Source organism: Pelmatolapia mariae, linkage group LG15 (assembly GCF_036321145.2).
Source record: "Pelmatolapia mariae isolate MD_Pm_ZW linkage group LG15, Pm_UMD_F_2, whole genome shotgun sequence".
NCBI classification, from domain to species: Eukaryota; Metazoa; Chordata; class Actinopteri; order Cichliformes; family Cichlidae; genus Pelmatolapia; species Pelmatolapia mariae.
The window spans coordinates 10,787,502-10,811,213 of NC_086240.1; the positions used below are offsets into that span (position 1 = coordinate 10,787,502).

A 23,712-nucleotide genomic window follows, 5' to 3' on the forward strand; every position below is an offset into this window, starting at 1 on the left:
GAGCGAGAGGTGGGGGGGAGGCTATTTAAAAAAAAAAAAAAAAGGTCCGCAGGATGACCAGCCTCGCGTGCCGTGCGTGAATAAACACATACAGGTCCGAAGCTGTAAACAGTTTAAAAAAAAGAAGAAGAAGAAGAAGAAAGAAAAGAAAAGAAAAGAAAAGAAAAAGAAGAAAAGGGGGGGAAAAAAACCTTGCAGAGCGTGAGGGCTCGGCGGAAACTGGAAAACTTAGGCGCTGTCCATGGTGCTGAATTTGAATAGCCCCTCGCCGTCCCCTTGGGCCGTGGGGGGACCGGCGACCCCGCTGTGAAGCGTCACATTGTTCGGCGACCTGCTCGTACCTGAGCTCACCGGATGATCGATGATCCGGAGGTCGGTGGTGATGGTGTACGATTTCAACCGGCAGGTTTAGAAGGACAGCAGACTCGGTCTCGGTTCGCACGGGAACATGGATGAAGGACTTGTGGGATTAAAAGTCCGAATGAAGACAACATGTCTCTGAGGAGGCGGCTCGCTACGTACTTTCACAGGTTATCTGTTTACTGACCAGATCGAGCCCGATTTAGCCAGCAGCAGCAGGAGGAGCAGGAGCTCATTCACTCATCCATCCGTTCATGAGAGGAATTCCAACACGTTGCAAAAAAGATGAACTGCTGTAATTTAGTAACCCTTCAATAATAGGAGATTTGCATTAAAAAAATATTAACATTAATCTAAGAAGAGCAAATACATCCACCAAGGCATGGCTCGTCTTCTTGTTTTGGTCAACTCCGTGGTCCTGTTGCTTTTTGGCAGCGATGTGTTCTTGGTGGGAGCAAGTAAGTATGAGCTTCTCAAGCAGACTCAAATTAATTATTGTGCCTTTTTGTAGCCTTGTAAAATGCGCCATTACTCAAACTATTACAGCCCTTTGGAAGGGTTTACGCACCTCAATCCCACAACTCATTCATATACATCAAATACGTGCTAAAATACGTTTATGCCGTTGCATCCAGCTTATAACACCTGTTTAACCTGCTGTATGATCTGGGCCTTAAATTATCACTATTCTTACCTTATTTACTATCTCTAAATCACTAATAAAACCAGATGTAGTGTTTGCAGTATTTTAAATATACCTTTCGTGTTTTGAATAGCCTGATTACAGATAAACAAAAATCAAACCAAAAACTATTTTAACAAGTCTATCAAAAGAGCACATTCTTGTTTCCCCTATGTGCAATTCTACTAAAGACAATTCAGTTTAAGCCTGTTTTAGTTAGACATCCAAATCCATACATTTAATTTCACTACAACAACACTAGTTGCAGAGCCAATGGTGCCTTAAGTTCAATGCAGCAAAGAGACAGATCACCAGTGCATAAACTGTGGTTTGTTTGCATTCTTTCCATTGCGAGGTCCGCTTCAGGCTTAAAATGTATGAATCCTTGCTATTTCTGCCACAGAAGTCTCCCGAGCCTCTGTGTGCATGCATCTACAGTATCTCTGTCTCTTTATCTGTCTACCTCTATCACTTTCCCCCTCGCCTCTCAAGGGAACTGAGTCCTACATGTGATAGCGCCTTGAGAGAATCAGATTGGCACTTCACGGTTTCTGTGGGTGGGTGTGCTCTGTCTGCCTCAGACACCTATTCAGAGCTTTTTTTCGAATGTTTTGTGGCTGACATGTGACGCAAAAAGGCATCTCTGATCTCTGTGGAGTTTGCCCAGAGCTGAAGCTTGTCACTGCTGAACACATAAATGTTACACTCACAGATACAAATGTGGCGGCTGCTCTGAGGTTTAAAGTAAATTGAAATAAATACTGGATTCATTGCTGCCAGTCCAGACTAAGCTAGGAGAGTGCTGGATTCAAAGTCATTTAGAAGAAGGTGCGACTTAATTTTATGATAATTCGGTGCATGGTGAGGGTATGGAAAAGGATCATTTTAAGTCACTTGGAAGTGCAAATGAAAATGTGTATTTATGGCAAATGTTAGTGTAATACAAAGGTTCTGAAATTAATTTTTCCTTCATTTTCATGTCTTATTTCATCTGGGCCAAAAGCTTTTTCTGCAGCTTGTTAAAAACCGGTCTTGAAAGTAACACATTAAACTCATCACTGCTCTTCCAATTTTTGAGAAAATTCCAGCACTTTCCAGACAAAACCAAAAGTGAGATGCAGTTCTTCCTTAAATCAATCAGTAAAAGCATCCACACTCAATTTCTGTCATTCTAGGTGATATAAAAGACTTGAATACTAGTGCCTACGTTAACATTCACACACAAGCTAAAAGCAAGCACACTAGGAAATAGATCCCACATGAGGCCGGAGCGTCAGACAATAAACAAATGTAAATGAAAACTTATTGGATTTACTGGCTTGCCAGGCTCATATCATCCTTCAAATTGGCAATATGCTGTTCATAAACCTGGTGACATATTCATGACAAATAGATGTTCTCAGTTACAGATGAATTCATTAGAATGAAAGCCAATATTTGCCCATCTTGTCATAATTTTCTGCCGTGACATGGTATTTATTTTAAACAGACACACACACATAACGGGGGGGAAACGCAAGGTAGATTTTCAGCGGGTTTTTGTGTGTCACTCTTGTCTTGTTCAGATGTCTGCAGAAACCAGTAAACACCCACTGTTGGTGCACATTACACTTTGAGGCGGATAAAGTGATGTCAGCTTGAAACTGAAAAGCCTCAAGGTTGGGCCAGTGATTATATTAACCTTAGAGCGGTGCCATGTCCCATCTGGTCTCACTGCCATTTCACAGCCTCTGGATCTGCGAGTAATAACACAGAGGGTACCTACAGTAAGGAAAGGGGCGCTAAGTGGTCCTACAGTCAAGGGGATCTGAATTGTGTAGGAAAAGGCGCAGGAGTTAGCCAGGCCCGTTTACACACATAACCACTTCACACTGCTGTTGCAAAACTAGATAGAGAAGTGGATTGAAGCGAGAGACTTAAGATCACATCAAATCACTGCTCCCGCATGACATCACGTATGAAAGAAGAGAGTCTCAGAAAGGAGAGGATTGAGAGTGAAACAAGGGGGGAACAAAGGCATTCGCAGGTAATACAGGGACGCACGGTGCTGCAGCGGAAATAAAAGCAGCACAGCACTGCTTAAAAGCTCGATAGCAGGCAATTTACAAGCAGATGTGTGACAACCTCCTGTTGTGCAGAGGAGAACATTTAGACTTCCCATGACTGACTCTGAAATATGTCCTGATGAAGCCATTTGAAGATTGACTGGGCAACACGTCAAAATCTGAGGGTGAGTTATTACCTTTATTTATGTCAGCAAGAGTTTAATTTTACGAGGGAGGTTGACATTATAAGTATTAGATAAGGATTAAACTATAAGTAGTCCTTCAAACTGTCACTATCTTAGAGGTAATTGAAATGTGACTAATAATAAAGGAACATTAAAAAAAGCCATTGTTCTGCCTTTAAATGTATTTTTACCAGTAAACACATCAGTCCCCCTGGACCGTTTATGCCCTCTTAACTAAACACAAATTCATGTTAGGCAGCTTTTAAAGTAGCAGCAGCATCAGTGTAGACGTTTACATAGAAAGACTGCAGAAAACATCAATTCAGTTCAATTGAATTCATTAAAAAAATGTGGGAAGAATGGAAAACCACCATAAAATAGGTCAGATATTGTGATATACAGCTGTAGCAGATTTTTTTTTATATATATATGCTCATTTCATGAACCTTTTACAAAATAACATTAATAGATTTAGAAAATCTCTACACATGGGGAACAAAGCTGAATATCCACAATGAACGGCAGTGATCTTCAGGCACTCAGACAGTGTGTTAAAAGCAGTTATAACTCTGTAGTGGACATCACTGCATGGGCACAGAAACACTTCCAAAAACACACGTGATCACTACCCAATTCATCTATTCATCAAAAAATGGAAGTTAAAACTCCTGTGTTTGAAGAAAATCAGATATAAAAAAAGATCAGAAAAATGGTCCAGTGTAGGAGCTCATTTACATTTAGGTGAAATTAGGTTTGAATTTGTTTACATTCTTTTTCGAGCGAAAGCGGAGAGAGCATCAATCTTATCAGAACACTTGGAGATAAATCATCTGAATTTTACGAGCAGGACCACGCCTTCAAACACGCCCCCTCTGGGTCTTTTCTTCTATATATGACCCCCCCCCCCCCCCCCCCCCCAAGCTGTTTGTTCTCATTTTTGTGCCCCACCCTCTCTCCTTGTTTTCCACTCCCTTCACTTCTTCACTTCTCATTAGTACATGGGGATCTGCCAGGCCCGGGAGCCGCCTCCAGTCCCCATCGAGGCCTTCCCCAAACGGCAGCTCAGTTCTTGATTAAGCCATTCTCCTTTATCTACTAAAAAACGCTGCCCAACCTAAAATAAGGCCCAGTTGGTGAAAGTATGTAAGATAGCATCCATGACTGTGTTGGTGGCATAGATAACTTAACTGAAGCTCAAGTTATCAATGAAGGAACCATTAATGTTGAGTGGCACATAAAGATTTTGAAGCAACACAACACAAAGCAACACAACCAGACAACTCTTTTTTCTTTCATCGAACGCATTGCTTATTTCAGCAAAACAACAACAAATCTCATTTTGCACACATTCAATCACAGCGCTGTGATAAGACAGTCTGGGGTCTGACTGGGGACAGACCTACAAAATGCTGTTAAGGAGATGAAATCCCTTTTCAAGGCATAATAGGATAATGTCTTGTTCCCAAAATGCAGCAGCTGACCTCTTCAGTTCCCACAAACTTACTTAAATGATGCAACACAACCTTGAAAATGCCCGTATTCCAAATATTGTCTTGTGTTGACAGACTCAAATCTTAAGATTTGAACTATAAAATGTTTTACTTTCAACATTTAATATTTTGTCTTTGTACTAATTTCACATAAAGATGCAATTTAAAATACTTCAAAATCACTGAATTCTGTTTTATTTTGAACTTTTAAAAAAAAAAAGTTGACTAAGTAAAAGCATAATCTCTCATTTTCTACTTCCAAATTCCTGTTTAACCATCGTGTCATGCTTATGCATTGCTGGGGTAAAAAGCATCATAAACTGTCTTCTTACAGTAAATCTGAACTTTTATTTTCTGACCATAAAACATCTCCAATCAGTCTTATGGTGTAAAGCATGAGCAGCCAATAAGAAAACCGGCAGTTCTGCTTCGCAAGCAAACATAGAGGTCAAAATAAGAGATGCCGCCCCTTTATCTGGCTCCGATAAACTCAACCTGGGCTCATTTCCACACGGCTCATCAGCCATTCAAAGATCCACCAGCCTTTTCTCCATGTCTGTGTGTGCACTCTGGTTAGATGGGGCACTAGCTAATGTGCTCTGCTTTGGCTATAAGCTATGATTCATCCTGGCAGTGCTCCCACATCCCGAAAGGGATGTACCTATTGCCTTTTTATTTCAGATCTTACATAATGCATTCCGTTGAGTGGGGCTTACCCCAGCCACATGGCAGATAACAAGTACAGAACTCTCTGCCATGACAATCATTACTGCAGTTGAGAACATCAAAGAAGCTAGAGGGGATCATTTGAACTTCTGGGCTGCACATTAAAGACAATGCTGTCTAATAAGCAAGCTGTGATTCAGTTTTATAAATGTAAACACGTATTCTGTTTACTTAGTCCTTCATATGATTGAATAGCAGTTTTAAATGTAAGCATGTCAGCAAATCCTTCATTTATAATGCCTCATGCTTCAGGTTTAAATATGCGCGTCCCAGTCAAATGTGCAAGTAATGGATAGGGCACTTTATAGGAAGCGGGCTTTCACGTAGTGCATTACATTAGCAATGATTCAAGGCCTGATTGCTCTTTACTGTCACTTGCTCCATCATCACCAAATGATCCGCAGACAGAGCATCATGGATACGAGCTGTTTCTTTACCCGTGCGCAACTTTGTGTGACCCCATTACCTAAAGGACAATGAGCTAAAGAGAAATGAACACGTCCCATCTGGGATGAATGCTGCCCCCTGCTTTTGGAGAAGGCTCACTTTAGGGCACGTGCTGATGGCAATCAAGCCTTAATGGTTTGTCACTCTGTTAACAGCAGAGTCAAGTGTGACCTCGCTAAACAATGAGCACGGGTAACCCTGCTGCAACAACAACTGAAGCTTCTGTGGAGCTAAAAAGGCGTCATTGCTGTTAGTCAGTCCCAGGATGTCGGCATTTAATTTGAGTGATAAAAGATTTGAGCATAAACACGACATATTCGCAGTCAGAAGACATTTAAATACTGTCACAACAAAAGGTCGTTTGAACCATGATTGTATATATAGCTACAACATCCTAAAGGATTTCCAAAGTTCAAAGAAAATCAAAAACTATACAGGACTTTCTGTCACTTTTAACACTGTATAGCGCCTTCTTACATAAAGTGGTTCTCATTACATGGACAAAATGAGGCAGATATAACCTCCAAACCTCTTAATGCCTGTGTGTGTGTGTGTGTGTGTGTGTGTGTGTGTGTGTGTGTCCCCAACTATCTCCACAGAACATTAATTTCCTCTCGCGCTTTCCATCACAGGGTAAGAATTAGCCCGGTCCCTTGTTCAGCTCATTCACTCCCTTCCACAAACCAATCCGAGCGTGTCATGAGCCAGAGAAACCGAGCGTCATGCTCGTGATTGACCCTGACCCCCATGTGCCACGTAGTGCCATGAGGGCTGGGGCAGGGAGACTGATAACCTTGTCTGACCCGGGCTCCATGGATCCACCTCAATGTCACCTTTTGCACAGAACTGAGCGGCTGTTGCTGATTGTCTCAAAGATAAAATAGGAGGCAGGAGTACCAGAGACAGAGATAAAAAAAAAAAAAGAGAGACAGACGTATGTAGATAAGCGCGACTGAGCCAGGAAACCGCACATCATCTGAAAAACCTCTCAATTTCATCATTTCGGCTTTCATCTTTCTTTTTCAAGCGCAATTTTTTACGGTCCGTGCACAGCACATGCTGTGATCTCAAGACAGCTGTGTTATGTATTATTAAATCCGTGCTGCATGATCGAAAGTGACCGAAATACAAATTTACTTCATAGCTGTCAATTAATGCTCACTTTGAGGTGAATTGTTAGAGCAAGCTTTACTTAAAGGGGCCAGCTGTATATGTTTTATAAGGTCTTCTTTGATGCCATCCAGTATTTTGTCTTTTGTCATGTCATTGCAGAAAATTTCCACTCATTTTCTACATATCACCAGCTACCAAGAGGCCATTAGAAATAATGGTAGCAACAAAAGCCTCAAAGATAGTGTCCAGGTTCCAAACTGCCGAGCCTGTCCCATCTTACCTATTCATCTGACCTGAGTGATTGCTTATCGCTGTTCAGGCCTCCCCCTATCACTCTGTGATCCTCCTGCTCTTCGCTTGCCCCCGCTTTTGTTCCCACTTTGCAATCAGCATGTGTACTGGCAACCAAATCATGATAGATGGCTGCAAAGTGACAGGCTGAAGAAGCATAACCCTGTCTAGAGAGGTGAACATGATATAGACCACTATAAGGCTAGTCAGTCAGGCTGACCCAGAAGCTTGTCAGGACTAGTGCAAATATATTTGCAAGTTCATTTAAAATGCAAGCACACAGGTTATTTAAATTGATTTATTTGTCATTTACAGTAACTGTTGGGTTAAAAGAGTCAGGAAAATACTGGTCCCTTCAAAAACACACATTACAAATAATTAAAATAAGTCCAGAGTGTACTAACTGTTTGTGGATGCCTGTAGAAATAGATCTATTCCTGACCTTATGCAGCACATACTGTTTTATGAGTACAGTACATTACATTTTACGAGTAAGACTGAAAGAAGTGAGTACGTGGGTTCTCTGAATGTAAGACTTCAGAGCACCAGTGCGATTTTAGAGACCCTTCATGAACACAGATGGCGTGGGTCTACTCAAATATCTGGAAAAGCTGCTGGATTAACAGATCTCTCTCTTGCTGTTTACTCTCCTCCAGACCGGCCACCAGCTCCTGTCAATGTGTCTGTCATGCACCTGCGAGCCGACTCGGCAACTATATCATGGGAAGTTCCAGAGGGGGACATAATAATTGGTTTCTCCATCTCACAGCAGGTAATTCTTAAAACTTCAAATGCAAAAAGAGGAAAGAAAATTAAATTCAAAGTTTCCTTCTTTCTTTCTTTTTTGTTGTTTTAGCCCTTTTGATTTGTAAATAAGCTTTCATCATTTCCTGCTTTTTGGCGCCAACAAGCCTGCAGGTAGACTGGTGAAGTGGTGCATCATAATAATTACCTGCATAAAATTGGTACTGGCTGAATGGAGCATGGCTCTTAGCGTGAAGCTAGAATAAAACCTGGTATGCCCAATTTGCAGAGAGAAAACATGAATGCACAGAAGTATGTGACGCTGCCAAAAGTGCATTTTTTTTTCATAATGAAAAAATTTCAGGCTTAAAATAGGAAAGCCAGTAAATGCTAACAATGAATGACAGAATGCAATATGCTGCTGTAATCATGTTTACGCTTTACGCAGCTGAAAACATTATGCACCCATTTACTTTGTTTTTCATTCAGTGTGACTGATGGGCTGAACACGACACCCACTCTCCTTCTTCCTCCTGTATAGCAGCTGCATTTGAACACCATCAGCATTCGCCTTGAGTGTCTATGGCAGTTTAATCACAAGATTATTCATTGTTTACAGACAGCTACATGACTTTTTTTTCTCCCCCCAACAATAAAATCTCTCTGTCAAGCACGGCCATAGAAATAAATAAGAAGACATTTGGCCTGACGTCACTCTAAGTGCAGATTGTTTGTGAGCGCTGAGATCCCTGCGTGTTACTGGAGGAGTAATTCTTTTTTGCTTTAGGTCCTGATTGCTCCAATAGCGTTGGGAGAAGTCAAAGATAAAGTTTGAGATTGTGAAAACTTGTCTCCCGGCACTTGTGGTCTAACTTAATCAGACATCAATTCCTAGTCGAGACCCCATATGGTGAAAATAAAGTGCCAACTGCTAATATAATAAAATACTCAGCATGACTTTCACCAGAACCTGGAATATTTCTGGTTGGTCACCTCTACCTCACATTGGCCTCCCTGATTGTTTAAAAAAAATGACATTGGAGAGAAATACATTGTTGACTATAGCACTAGCCTAAAGAAAAACCCTCATGAGGTGAAACACAGACTGTCTTACCTTTAGAGCCATTTTAAAGGTTGTATTTATGCTTTGTCCCTTTGATAACGATATTGCTCAAACTGGTAATCACTGAATCTACTCTGCTCTTTGCTTTCTGTTTAACCCTTGCGATTTCACACATTAACAGTATTGCTAAATATCCAAATCATTTTTTAATGTTTCTGTAATGGTTATTCTACTAGTATGTGCAAGATCCTTAATCCAAATTCTATTTTTAATGCTTTAATATGATTATTGTGTTTATCCATGAATTTTCTTATTTTTTGTTTTACCAAAAAGCTGAAAAAATAGTAAAGCGCATTATTATTCATTATGTGTTGATTAAGATGCTAATTACATTTATATACCTGCAATCCTGAACAGAAAATGAGTTTTAGTGGTTAACTGTTAAACTTGATTAATTTCTAACTTGTCGGAGAAGTCACATTTGTTTATGTGCCTAGTAAATAAAAGATTTTTATTTTTTGGCAGATAAAACATTTGTGGTATCTTATTTTTATGACTGGTGATCCAATACATTTGTTAAACAGTGAACATTTTAAAAAAGATTTTACTTTTTTTTGTTCAAATCTCAAGGTCTTGTTCAAAGAGAATTACTGTGTTTCTCTCTCGAATATATGTATGGTGGGTCTTTACCACATAGTGTATATTAAGGAGTGACATAATCTTAGTCAGAAATGTGAATCCAGTGCAAAAAGACCTAAAATCTGCATTCATTCTAACCATCAGCAAATGGGTTGCTGGTCTTATTTTGCACAACATGATTTCTGGTTTGTAAGTGATACTGCAAGGAAAACAGATCATAGAGCAGGTTATGCTTTAGGGTGGACCTAACTTTTGATAAATTGTTAAAGTGTGAGTGGGCAGCAGAGACACCCCTCATTTGTAATGTCTGGTTTAAAAGAACCAAGAAGGTGCCAGCCTAAATGCTTAGCTCAAGACTTCATTCTATACCGTTTGCATTACAATACAAACACTATGCAAACATTTGTTGTGAATTCATGCCAAATAATAGAGAACTGAATTCAATTCACTATCGTTTTGTTTTTCTTCTATTCAAATATTCAGAGGCAGGATGGACACATGCAGCGATTCATTCGGGAGGTCAACACAACCAGCCGTTCTTGCGTTCTTTGGGACCTGGAGGAGGATACAAACTATATCATTCAGGTCCAGTCTATTGGCCTCTATGGCGAGAGTCAAGCCAGCAAGAAGGTCCATTTTCATACCCTTAAGAAGTCAGACCGCTTCCCTTCCAACAGCTCCAACCAAGGTATGGTACTCTGAGACTTTGAGCAAAATTCCTCTAAAAAAAGGGGGAAAAAAGTCTCACAACATGCTATGAGTACTGGATGTGGATTTGTCATTGAAGCTGTAGACAGACATGATCAAGATTACTGCTACGCTTACAAATCATTGAGACCTGCATGCCTTCGACATGCTGTGGAAAGAAAAAAAATGTGGCAAGAGCAGAATTCTTGCCAGTTCTGCAAAGAGAACAAAATGATTCTCAAAATGAGATAAATATGTGGATTGCTATTATGTTTCAAACTGAATACGCTCTTCATTTAGTGTCCGAGGAGCCTTCAATCTTATAATCAGTCATTAAACTAATTAAACAGAGAAGTACGCGGCTAGATGTTTGGTATTATTGTGTGCTCCACACAGAACAGCGAAAAGGAAAAACAAAAGCAGCAAGTTGTCTGAGGAGATAAGAAAGAAAGGATTCCAAGGCATGATGAAGGTGAAAACTACAATACATCTCCAAGCAGCTTGAATCCTGTAACCAGAGATGAAATCTAATTAATAAGTTTGAGGGCCACAGCCGACCTATCTGGAGATGGATGCAGAGAAAAACTGACACAAGACTGAATAGAAGTTTAGAATGTGTAGAAGGGAAGACAACCAAACTTTGAAACAGTACAATAAGTCCTCTGGAGATTACAAAATGTGTGTGTGTGTGTGTGTGTGTGTGTGTGTGTGTGTGTGTGTGTGTGTGTGTGTGTGTGTGTGTGTGTGTGTGTGTGTGTGTGTGTGTATGTGTGTACGGGTTCGTACTATCCTGGTGGGGACCAAAATCTGACTTTTACTATCCTGGTGGGGACTTTCTGCACCGTGGGGACCAAAATCCAGGTCCCCTCGGGGTTGAAAGCAATTTTCACACTCAAAATGTGGTTTTACTGTCAGGGTTACAATTAGGTTATGGTTAGGTTTAGGGTAAGGGTTAGGGTTAGGCATTCATTTTTAATGGTTAGGGTTAGGGTAAGGGGCTAGGGAAAGCATTATGTCAATGGGATGTCCCCACGAGGATAGCAAACCAGACATGTGTGTGTGTGTGTGTGTGTGTGTTCACATGAGCTCTGTGTTCACAGAAAAAGACAAAATTAAGCTTTTAAAGAAAAGAAGAAAATATGGTGTTCAACAAATTTTGCATTGTCCAAAAAACAAGAAAAAACTAAAATTTTACGAATCTGTCAAAAACTTGTTTAAAGCTAAAAATTATATTTCTCATTTATTAGGAAAATAACAAACTGAATTCATGTTTTTACACCCAAATGTGAGGCGGCACACTCAACCGGACTCTGAGAAGTCGCAACTTAATCAAGCATAACATTCAACATTCACTAAAACTAATTTTACTGTTCAGAAATTCAAGTGAATAACTGTAATAACTGTAATTTAGCATCTTAATTTAAAAAATAATGATTTAAAAATAATATATATATATATTTTAAATGTTTTCTCTTCTTTTTGTAAAACTGAAAAATTGAATTTTTACAGATGAGAAACAATAATTATTTTTTGGTATTAAAAACATAATTCAGATTAAAGACTCCTAACCATTCCTAAACATAAAATATGATTTTTGTAATTACCAAAATTTTGGGTAGCTATGGCATAAACCTTACACTGGGTGATTGTGTCAGAATTGTCGATGCAACACCTACTGTGCATTATAATTTTTTAATCTATTTATTTATTTATTTATTTATTTATTTATTTATTTATGTTTTATTTGCAATTCGTGACACATGGTGGCATAAATGTGTACAGAATACAATAAAACAAAAAAAATCATCAGAGTGTCAGAGAGATCTACTGTGTCACAGCTGCTCTAACAGAATAATGACCTCTAACATCTTAAAGCACCCATATTGACACGATTCAGAAGTGAGCTCTTGAGTCCCAATCTTAACTCAGTCATAAGAAATCACACGTTCAACCTGACAAAATACATTCAGGAAGAGTGAACAATCTACCAATCTACCAGATAAGACATGTGAAAGTCTAATTAAGTGCCAGATTCCTGCGATTGGCTTAAACAATCGTTATAAACGATTGGGTTAGGGTGGGCAAGATGCTGTCAAATTTGTCTAAGTGCAGTAGAATTGATAAGTTCACAAGAAGCCACAGCACCAGTTTTGTTCATTATGTAACAAATTTGCTTTTAATTTTACACGGTCTGCCACGGGCCTTTTTCCCGAGGCACAGGCAGAAGCAACCCATTACAGGCACTCTTCCCGCTGTTGCGCTAAAGCCTCTTCTGACTCCTGAATGCTTTTAAGCACCCTAACACTGAGAATGAGATGCAGTAAAGGTTAGACAAGAGCAAGTAACCAGAAGCTTCCTCTCAGAGCAGCTCTCTTTCAGGCGGGGGGGTAGTGGGTTTCAAGGTGAGGGGTTTTATGCAGTTTTATTTCTCCTAGAAACCAACACATTATTGACAGAAGCTTCAAGCAGGTCTGCGGCCAAACTGCTCTGAATTTATGCAGCTCTATATCACTCTGGGTGTTCCTGTTCAAACTCTAAAACACTTCATATTCCATGTGTCGGCTCAGCTCGCGGGCAGGAGAAAAAATGAAGACCGTGACCAACAGAGAATATATTAAGTAGCTCTCAATTTCATACAGCTCAGATGTGGAAAAGGCTATTTGCTTGTTCTTGCTTTGCTTCAGAGCAAAGTTCTCTGCTAATCTTCTCTGCAGTACTTCAGCCATGATTGTGGGATGAGCCAAATGCATTAACTCATAGAATAACGGCACGGTATTCGACATTGCTCTAGAAACACGCCTGACGCTTCAAAAACTGTTTTGTGATTTTTATAGTCTTGTCAAAGTCGTGAATATACGGAAGTGCTGATGCAAGGGAATCATAAATGTTTCTGTTCGGCTGACTCAGGTTGCGTACCATTAGTTAAGCTGGCAAGCCTGGCCAAAGCAAAGAGAAAGAAACTAATTCCCGTTCAGCACACAAGTCTGTGCTCTAGTGCAGGAACTGACATTGCATTCCTTTCCTGTTGCTTTACATTAAGTGTCCAGGAAATTATTTTTTTGGCACTTGTGTTTTTAACTTAAGTTTTCTTTAAGTAAAAAAATTGACTTCGGAAAGCTAAATAACCATCAATATATCTCAATAAATTGCTGAGCAAGAGCAAAGACACAGCCGGTGCAGACGCTTGGAAAAGATTTATTATGCAACATTAATCAGGATTTGTAGCCTCTCGAGTCATCCAACTGGGTCAGAGAAACAGCCCATTCAGTGATGCTCCTCATTTGTAGGAATTTGTTTTGGTGCGTAAAAGACATCAGTGTCAGCTTTCCATAAATCTAATGCCGACACTGCTGACTCCTCACGCCCCAGCTTGAAAGTCCAATCACATCAAGTTTCTAGATGCAACTTTTGTGAACCGCATTACTCAACTTCTCTTTTCTTGTTTGACCCTGTATCAGTATTTATGATTTCAATTTTCTTGTCAAACCTAATTCAAGCTGAATTACGTTCACACGTGGTGTGACTCATACAAACCGTCATACACCAATAGAGGGTGTAGAGCAGGGGTGTCGAACTCCAGGCCTCGAGGGCCGGTGTCATGCAAGTTTTAGATCTCACCCTGGGTCAGCACACCTGAAACAAATGATTAGCTCATTACCAGGCCTCTGGAGAACTTCAAGACATGTTGAGGAGGTAATTTAGCCATTTAAATCAGCTGTGATGGATCAAGGACACATCTAAAACCTGCAGGACACCGGCCCTCGAGGCCTGGAGTTCGACACCTGTGGTGTAGAGTATTGTGATTTTTCTTTTGATCAAAGAAGGACAAAAGCACAAGCACAGTGACATCTGGTACTCTCCTAATGGGCTAACAGATTAGCAGACTACACAACACAATTTACAAGATGTAAGCTAAATACACCAATGGCACTGAAACCTCAGAGAGGAGATTAAGTAAAAAAAAAAAATGTTTTGAAAAGTAGTCAGTGTTAAGTATTAGGATTTACAATCCACAGACATAACGAGCAAATCCAATCAATGACAGCATCCATTCTTACATTTCACCCATGAAAACCTGTTCCAGTTTAACTCTCATAATAAGATCTGCAGGTTGAGCTACAGGAATCTAATGTGACCCATTTTTCACTAAGCATTCACCCACATGTTAAAAACAGAACTAGGCTGTCTGGTGGTCACAGCCCACAACTGGGTTATAAAAAAAAAAGTTTTCCACATTCAGGAGTGAATGTCTTAATGTTAAAATACGCATATAAAAATATCTAAACACTATAAGGGATCAAGCAGATGAAAAGACAGCAGACTCAGCTAGCTTATTATTTATCACAATATCAATAACAAAAAAGACTCCCCTAAATTTCTGCATATTAACAACAAACAAACAGAAAACGCAGTGTCTTTTATGTTTTTAATTTATAATTTTTTGAAATCTTAATGCGCACTGAGTTCATGTGATATTTTTTGCTGGAGATCTTCCTGCTGACTGTTGTTCCATAAAAGTCATTTTATTCTAACTGGCTCCAGCACCATAGAGCCATTTCAGAGGTCCTTTGTCACAGCCAAGTGCCTTCTATTGAAAATAAATTGATTTGTGGTATACACCAGACATCCCAGAGTCAGAGCTATGATACATATGAATCAATCGGAGGGGTTTTTTCTCTCTCTTTTTTGTGAACAAAGCAATTTTATTGATAATGTGATTACATATTGGTGTATATTATTTACCTGGGCTGGCCAGACTCTGCATCCTCCCATTTTCTATGAAGTATTTCCTGGCAAGATTCAATAAATACATTGGAATAGACTGCAGCACTCCTTTTATAGCATCAATATCACTTTCCAAAGTCGATTTCAGCTTCATTAGTTTCACAGAAAGCTTTTAATGTGAGTGTATGTTTATGTGTGTCACCTGTCCTTCAAGAGTGACGTAAGCTGTGTTGTAGTTCTGGTTTTCACTTGATTCCCCTTTCAGCCAAATTTCAACTATACCTAGATCTATATCTATCTATCTATCTATCTATCTATCTATCTATCTATCTATCTATCTATCTATCTATCTATCTATCGAAATAAAATATAGTTTTTGCTGATTTTTTGCATAATTTATTTGGCCACATAATTTATTTGGCCACAGTCCAAAGAATGACCTTTAGAAATCTACTAAATCTACTTTAGAAATCAACACCACCTATAAATAATTGCAAGAAACTCTGACTTTTTGGAAGAAAATAAGAAGAAATGAGGAATGACTCAAATTTTTGCACAGTACTGTACATGCATATGCAATTGCAAATTTAAAAAAATGACTTGCACTTGAATGGAATTAATTTTAGTTAGATAAGCTTAGTTTAAATTCCAGTCACATGAATTTGGTTAGCAAAAGATTCAAACTTTCAGACAAAGTTGGGTAAACTAACACGTTTGATTCAAACACAAAAATCATTCCCCAGCAACTGAGAAGAAACCGCTGACACTGTTACCTGAAACCAAGTAACTGCCAATCCACTTCACACGGTGTAACAAAAAGGAAGAGTATTTTCAAAGGATGAAGACTTTGAGCAGTCTAACCTAACTAGGCAGGTGGTCCCCTTAGACACAATTACTGCATGATGCTTCAAAGCAAAGCTTAGCTGTCTCTACTGAGTCAGAAGCTACACCTATAGGGTCTCCTATTAACAGCAGTGAGACAAAGGCATGCCACACACTGTCTAATAGCTCCAGTATGATTCATACTTGGGCTTATCTCTATCTGCATTCAGTGATTTATATAAGGTTAAAGGATATTACTCTAGCATATTATGCAACCAAAATAGCTGCAAAGAAATACTCTTATTATTATCATTAATACTATGTAAGTATATGCTTATTATGACTTTCATGGGGGCAACATGCATGACAAAAGCTGGGGCACAAGCTTGTTTATCACTGTGTTACATCATCTGTTCTTGCGAACTGAAGAGGCTGTTTTCTATAGCTCAGCCGCTCAACGGCATGGGGCATCCTTTGTCACATTTGCTATATTTTTGTGTTACAATGTTCATGTCTTTGGGCAACACGTCCAAACTACAAGCGGGACAATTCAACTTTTGAATTTTTTGGGAAACATGGCTGCAACAAAAATTGTATTTACTTTTATTGTGATAATCAGTTAATTAGTCCGATCGTGAATCAAACTTTTTCAGTGGAAAAACTTTTAAAGGAGCAATGCAGCCAAAAATAAAATTGCTCATTCTAAAGTAAACATCATGAAAGACTCCAATGATGCACCATTGTGGCATCAGCACTGAATCCCTGGTGTGTTGTCGCACAGTTCCCTGACACAGTTCACAGCCACAGCCAACATCTTGGGATTAGGGGGCGAGCAGAAGCAGGGTCGACTAATTATCTCTGCACAAATTCTTTGGTGTACAGCAGGCAGCGAAATCTACTCATTCCTCTCTAGCACAAATTCACACAGCATATATGAGTCTGCCACCAACATAAAAAATTAATGAAACAACACATGGAAATGTTATTCAGGTCTTTGTGTTATTACAGCATCATGTTTCTGCATATATAAGCCAATGATCCAAAGGGTAATGACCACTCACACTCACATCGAACAAATAAACAAGTCTTATTTTACAGCATTTAAAAGGTCTGGTGCCAATATCTTGGTGTCAGATACATTAGAAACCAGAGTTGTTTTGGTGGCAGAAGAAGGAGACATACAAGGTTATAATGGTTAGGTTTATCAATGTAGTATATGCACACTATACAGCCTGTACCAGTGTGCTCTTGCAAGTGAAGTTTGATCATTAGATCAACTAAAAAACTTCTAAAAGGAACAAGAAGTTCAGTGGGGAAGTAAGAAGTCTCACAGATTGCATTCATCTCTGAAGCCGGTCTTTGATGTGCCGTCATCAACCCAACGCTTCCACCAGAAGTCTCTCTACGCACAGACCCGGCTACGTTTTCAGAAGTATCTTGCAGTGTAGACACCAAGCCTTCCTACATATAAATGTTGTGTCCAAGATAAGGTTCAGAACTTTTTCATCAGATTGGGATATCAGCTGCAACTCAATCTCTCTCACATAGCACACAGCAAAAGACCATCACACTCACAAGGTTGCTGCTTGGGTAATCTTGAGGAGGCGTAACACAGGCCTCAGTACTGGACATACACTCGATATTTCACTCATACTAAAGTTTGGATAAAGCTGAATGAGCGTTTTTGTTTTTTGTGGCATAGGTTTACAACCACAGCTGGCAGCAATCCTAGGTGCTATGACAGTTTTTCCACCAAAACTTAACAAGATATTGGTATCCATGGGAACAAAATGATGGAAGTTGATGCTAAGAAAAAAAAGAAGAAAAAAAAAGGGAAAAAAGTTAATTTATTATGATTTTTGCTTTAATCCCTTCGAATATCCAGTCATCTGTGATTTTACATGTAGTTCCAAGTCTTTTTGGCAAATTAGCATCCTGCTTTTCTCTTTAATTTGTGGTTGATTTTGATGATGTACTCCTACTCCTACCCTCTCGCCGCTGACATCCTCACACTATTAAGATGGGGAAAAATGTGACACTCCAATTGACCCAACTATCTAACTGTTTTCATGTGAAGAGAGCTGAGTGTCTGGCATTTGAAGCTAGTTTCTTGACAACTTGATTCCATAAAAGAGGCAATTGGGAAGAGTGGGGCTCTGGAAGAGTTCCATCCATGCGAGCTGAGAGGTAGTTTGGAAAGTGGAAAGTTTCTAGTCAATCCACTTAAAGGAGGATTAATGTTACAAGATTGATGTGTGGGAATGCCCACCAAAACTACTGTAGTTCTGTTAAATGGCATAACTGTCATGAAGGGTAGAGAAAGTATAAATTTTTGTCAATCCGTGCAGACACAAAGTGAGTTTGATTCATATTATAAAGCAGACAGACTCTCTCAGACTGTGCCAGACTGTTATTTCTACTCCATAAAATGTCCCAGTGGATTGTATTTAAATGCGCAGTGCCTCTTAGATTTCATATTTAGTGTTCTGATGTGCTCTGTCTTTACTGTCTGTCCTCTCTCCAAGATGACCCCACTGTGCAGGGACTGGACAAGTCTCGACATCTACAAACTGGAGAGATGATCATAATTGTCGTGGTCTTGGTCATGTGGGCAGGTAAGTTTGTAGATTTCATTCAATTAAAAAAAGAAAGAACGAAGAAAAGAAAGAAGGACCAACAAGCAGGAAGAGGGGGGAATTAATATTCAGTGTGAAGCTCACTCAGGATCACTTTAGTCACAATAATAATTCTAATGTGTGCTTTGTACGATGACAGCAACATCACTCCTCCTTGCACCCACCATACAAAACAGAACATCAGTAAAAACTGGCGGGACACTGATGAAGTAAGAAAAAACATAAAACAAAGAATCCTGAATCAGATTTAGGATCAGCTGATTTAGTATGAGACTACCTCTTATATTCAGGTATCATTAGTCTGACAGGAGATTGAGTACTGTCTAAAATGCAAATGTTACAGCAGTTGTTTTAAGTGAAATGAAAGCTCTGCAAAAAAGTCCAAACTATAATGGGACAGTTTTTTCACAGTAGGTAAAACCTGCGGCACAGCAATCAAGTTTAACCTAAAGTACAAAAAAATGCGAGTGGGTCTGTGTGTAAACTAAATCTGACAACTGCGCAGCAGTGTCAAACCAACATCACACTTTTCTGAGCATTCTCGTCTTCTGAGGTGCTCCTTTGAAGTAGTGCACTGATTAATGAAGTGTTGAGGCACAATGAGAAGTGGCGTATCTGTCAGGCAGCTAGGAGCAGGGCTTCCCACCCACGAGGACCGGAGTGAGATGTTAAATAATACTAATGAGAGAAACCAAGGTAACGCGGAAGCTGTGAAGAGTGGGAGTGAAAGACAAGAAGCAACCCGTGTGGCATATTCATAATGGACTCCACACTTGTTATCAGTCAAGCTTAATGTCAGACTTACCTGATCCTCTTTGAATTTATTCGTTTAGTGTTAAAACTTAACCCACTGCTCACAGAAATCAAATCAAATAAGAGGAAACACTTGATTCTGTCAGTGTAACACAAAGTCAGTTACACTTTAGGAATATCAATCAGTGCAGTTTGGAGCGTAAACCATCGTGAATCCAACCTGACCGATCTTTCTCTAGCTTTGCCTTTTGCTAGTGGAGCAAACGGGGCTCTAGTGGCAGTCGAGCTGCATGGTGCTGGTCGGTGAGCACAGGTCCCACTAAAGGACACTGGGCCCTTTAGTGCCCAGTGTCCTTTAGTGGGAGTCTATTCATGACAGTTTGGTCAAATTTCTGCACATGAGATCATTTTGAAGCGCTCTGGCAGTGCTCCTCCAGCTCCTCCTTGCACAGAGGAGCAGATACAAGTCCTGCTGTTGGGTTGATGCCCTTCCACAGCCATGTCACTATAGAAGGGCGTCGATCCTTATGTAACCGCCCATGTTTTGATAACTCATTCACACACTTTTGAGACTGCTGGGAGGCACAGCAAAGCTTCTTGTGACAGCATGTGTGGATGCGTGATCCTAACCTGTGCAACCCTGAATGGGCTTCTGGGATTGTCTCATGCTACCAGAAGTGACAAGGACACTAACAAAAAGAAAAACTAGAGAAAAATCAGTCAAGAAGGAGAAGGAGAGAGCAATGGTCTGTGACCACCACCTGCAAAACCTTTTTAGGGGCTGTCTTGCTGTTTCCTCTCCAGTGCGCCTGTTGTCACTTTCATTTGCACCGAAGCAGCTGAGATGGATTCATAACAGTTTAAACTTGCTAACGAGAAATTAATGTTCTAACATTTAACTGTCTGTCTTATATTGTGATGATCAAGTGCTTCTTTAATTTTTTGAGCAGTGTGGTATAACTAAGTGATTTTTAATATAGTGCTATCTTTTCTGCTATTCTGTTTAAGATTTCAATGTACTAACTTAGTCCTGATTAAACCATGCTTAAAGTGTAAAGAAAAACAGCAATCAGACATACAAAGCTGTGTAGCTGAAGTTTTTGCGGATACTCTCATTCTCCACTTCCACAAATGCCTTTGTAATTCTACGACAAAACAATGAGGGCAGATGCAGAAGTACCCACTCGTACCTTTCTGCTGCAGAGGGAATGACGTGGCTGCAATGCTGGAGACGACTTACATGATGCATGAATAATAATTTAATGAATGCGTCTCGGAACAGCTCTGTAACTCTCATTACCAGAACTGTAGATCACTTTCTGAATATTTAATAAAAGCGCCCCCATAAAAATTCATGACCTCAGTGAAGCAAGGAAGATAATTGAGAATATACAGTACTTATCCAAATTGGAGGCAAATCTGCATCTGGCAGATTTAGCAGTGAAAGAAAGCAAAGAGTATAGTGAATGACTCTCCTCCAAGCTTTGAGATAAAGGCGCAGCCGTCAACCTCCCGTGGGAACAAAATTCCATTATCCACATGGCATTTCAGTATGTGCTGTTAGAGGAATTGGTGACATGACAGTGATTGACAGCTGCCTCACGACTGAATTCCTATCCTCTTTTGTGTGTGTTGCAAATGTGCCCCTGTCTCACCTCCTGGCAGCTGTTATTGCCCTATTCTGCCGGCAGTATGACATCATTAAGGACAACGACTCCAGCAACAATAAGGAGAAGGCCAAGCCGTCGTCAGAAAGAAGCACGCCAGAGCACCACAGTGGAGGACTGCTAAGGAGCAAGGTGAAGTCTCAGGACTGAGGCCACACAGAGACGGAAATATTTGAATTCGGTTCTTGTTAAGCTTCACACCAGCCTCAAACAGCTGTATATATACATCCAAGTAAAGTCTCTCTTTACACACCATATGTATTGCTATTGTATATTCCACTGCTATGACAAAAGTTTGTTTTCTCTCACTCTCTTGACATACTAGTTGTACACTTTCCAGTGTTGAGCTGAAACTTTCCCTGAGTTGATGGCTGAAGTAATACACTGTACGCTATCACAAATCTGATCTGAGTCACACCAATCTAATAAATTTCCACTGGAGGAACAAAATCATCCATTTCTCAGTTGGCAACTGTCCAATATTTACACATATAAAAATGTACAAACCTGAGACTATGCTGGACATTAAAAGTGCAGATTAAGTCCCTTGTCTTGAACAATACGTAGATAAAGCACCGGCAGAGCCTTCAAGAAGCATCAGACTGGAGTGGATAGATTAATGCAGAGCCCACGACCAATCAATTATCAAGGTCATTTACACTGAGAATTTTGACCTCAAGCAAAAATGTAACATTGCTAGACACTGAGTTCTCTCATCCTTATTAGGTAGCTGAACATAGACACCTTGGATCAGTTTCTCTTCTTAGATTCGGTGACTAGCACACTTGGTTTACCTTGAACCCAACAAATATCTTAAATCATTTATTACTGAGACAGTGCCAGCATACAATTTTCTCCTTAACGACTGAATGGGGCCACATTTTGTCATTTCGTTGAAAAAGCAGAAAATTAACTATTCATTAAATGACAAAAAACAAAACAAAAAACTGATGTAACTTGGAAGTACATGTTTAAAGCATCTCACATGTAAAATAAATTTTTACATTTCTTGATACTGATCAATCATCAGAGTTATAAATATATATTATTAAAATTTGTTGTTTTGTATAAGTGTATTTGTATTTGTGCAACTTGACTAAGCTAGCGGTGGCTTGCAACATATGAGCCAACAATGTCCAAACAAAATATGAAAGTATAAAAAGTATCAAATTCAACAAAAGATAGAGCTGAATAAAAAGTTTGTTTAGCCTCATGGCTGCTACTTTATTTCCTAAGGTGTTGCCATAGCTGATGGTAAATGTATTAACCACTACACCTAAAGCACAATAAAGCCTTTACACTCCTAAGGTAAAGAGACTCCTATCCTAACATTTTAAAGAAGATACAATTGAAAACACACATTTAATACCACGTTTAACGGCTCTGTTAAATTCTGAGTTCAAGGCATCCATGAGCAGTGACTAATACTTATTTGTATTTTGTTTTTGCAGTTTCACCCTTCTGTGCCATCAATCAACATCATTGAAGTTTGAGAAGAAGAAAGGCAAAGTTAAAATCCCATCTCTTCTACCATCAAAGCGTTTCGACCTTTCTCCCTGACGGGGGGTGAAGAAAGCAGAGAAAAGGAAAGAAATATACGAGGCTTCTGTTGGTCATCAGCAGAGAAAAAAAAGTGTTGACAAAATACCTGCATGCACCCAGTATTTGTAGGAAAATGCAACACAAACCGACAGACACACTCCGAATGCCATCCAGTAATCCTATAGAAATCCACAAATGCCTACACACAGAGACACCACAGAGTAAGTACAACAGAATTCTACTTCAGCGGGTTTATTGTACATAGATTAATGTTAACCCATGTTGCAGTTAACATTGATGTCTTTGCCAGGTGCTTGGTATATTATTGCAATACAATACACACAATACGGCGTATCATCTCTGGGAAGCCTGTCTTAGTGACTTTAAATACGCAGTGTATTTTTGATATTGGCATGTGCAATTAGACACCACGTTCACACGTTATAGACAAGTGCAAATAGTATTAAAAACTGCCTGGTCACTAATGTATATTATTTTCTGAATACAGTCAGTAGACTAATAAGGTGAGAAAGCAAATACATTAATCTAAAATTAATTTGCTACATTTCTTAGTTGTTTTTTTAACCTATTATTAAAATTTAACTGCCATGGTCTGGATGTGTTTCTTCATACCTCATGTAAAACAAATATCTCTGTACATACTTCATCCATTTCCTAATAAAGTTGCATGCAAGTTATTTGCGTGTAGAATAGCCTTCAATGTGCATTCTAAGCTAGATGCCCCAAAATAGGGAAATAAACATGATTGCAGTACAATTAAGCTCTTAATGTTTTTATTCTTCTATTTTATCTGCTTTTAGAAAAGGGCACTGTCATTTATCATCCAGTATTTTATTTCACAGCTTGTACATCTTCTGCAAATTGTATTTTCTAAAGTGTAAAATAAAGCTTCTTTTGAAAGTCCCATTACTAAATTGCAGCTAATGTAATAAACTTTCTCTCACCAAAACGCATAAATCACTTTAACGTTGCACAAATTGCACTCTGACACATCAAATGTTACAAAGATGCATGGTGTGCATTAAGCGGGGGTGAGACTTACACCAGTAAAGTGCATTTCATGCACAAATTGCT

At 39.4% G+C, this 23,712-nt stretch overlaps 1 protein-coding gene across 1 annotated transcript; it reads left to right on the forward strand.

The window, feature by feature from the left end:
• The first annotated feature begins 147 nt into the window (after positions 1 to 147).
• fndc4a (fibronectin type III domain containing 4a) lies at positions 148 to 23,510 on the forward strand. Its single transcript, XM_063495255.1, has 6 exons — positions 148 to 818; positions 7,996 to 8,111; positions 10,269 to 10,473; positions 18,545 to 18,634; positions 21,074 to 21,207; positions 22,527 to 23,510. Exons 1-6 carry the CDS (start codon positions 743 to 745, stop codon positions 22,566 to 22,568), a joined length of 663 nt encoding a protein of 220 aa, XP_063351325.1. The 5' UTR covers positions 148 to 742; the 3' UTR covers positions 22,569 to 23,510.
• Positions 23,511 to 23,712: the final 202 nt, after the last annotated feature.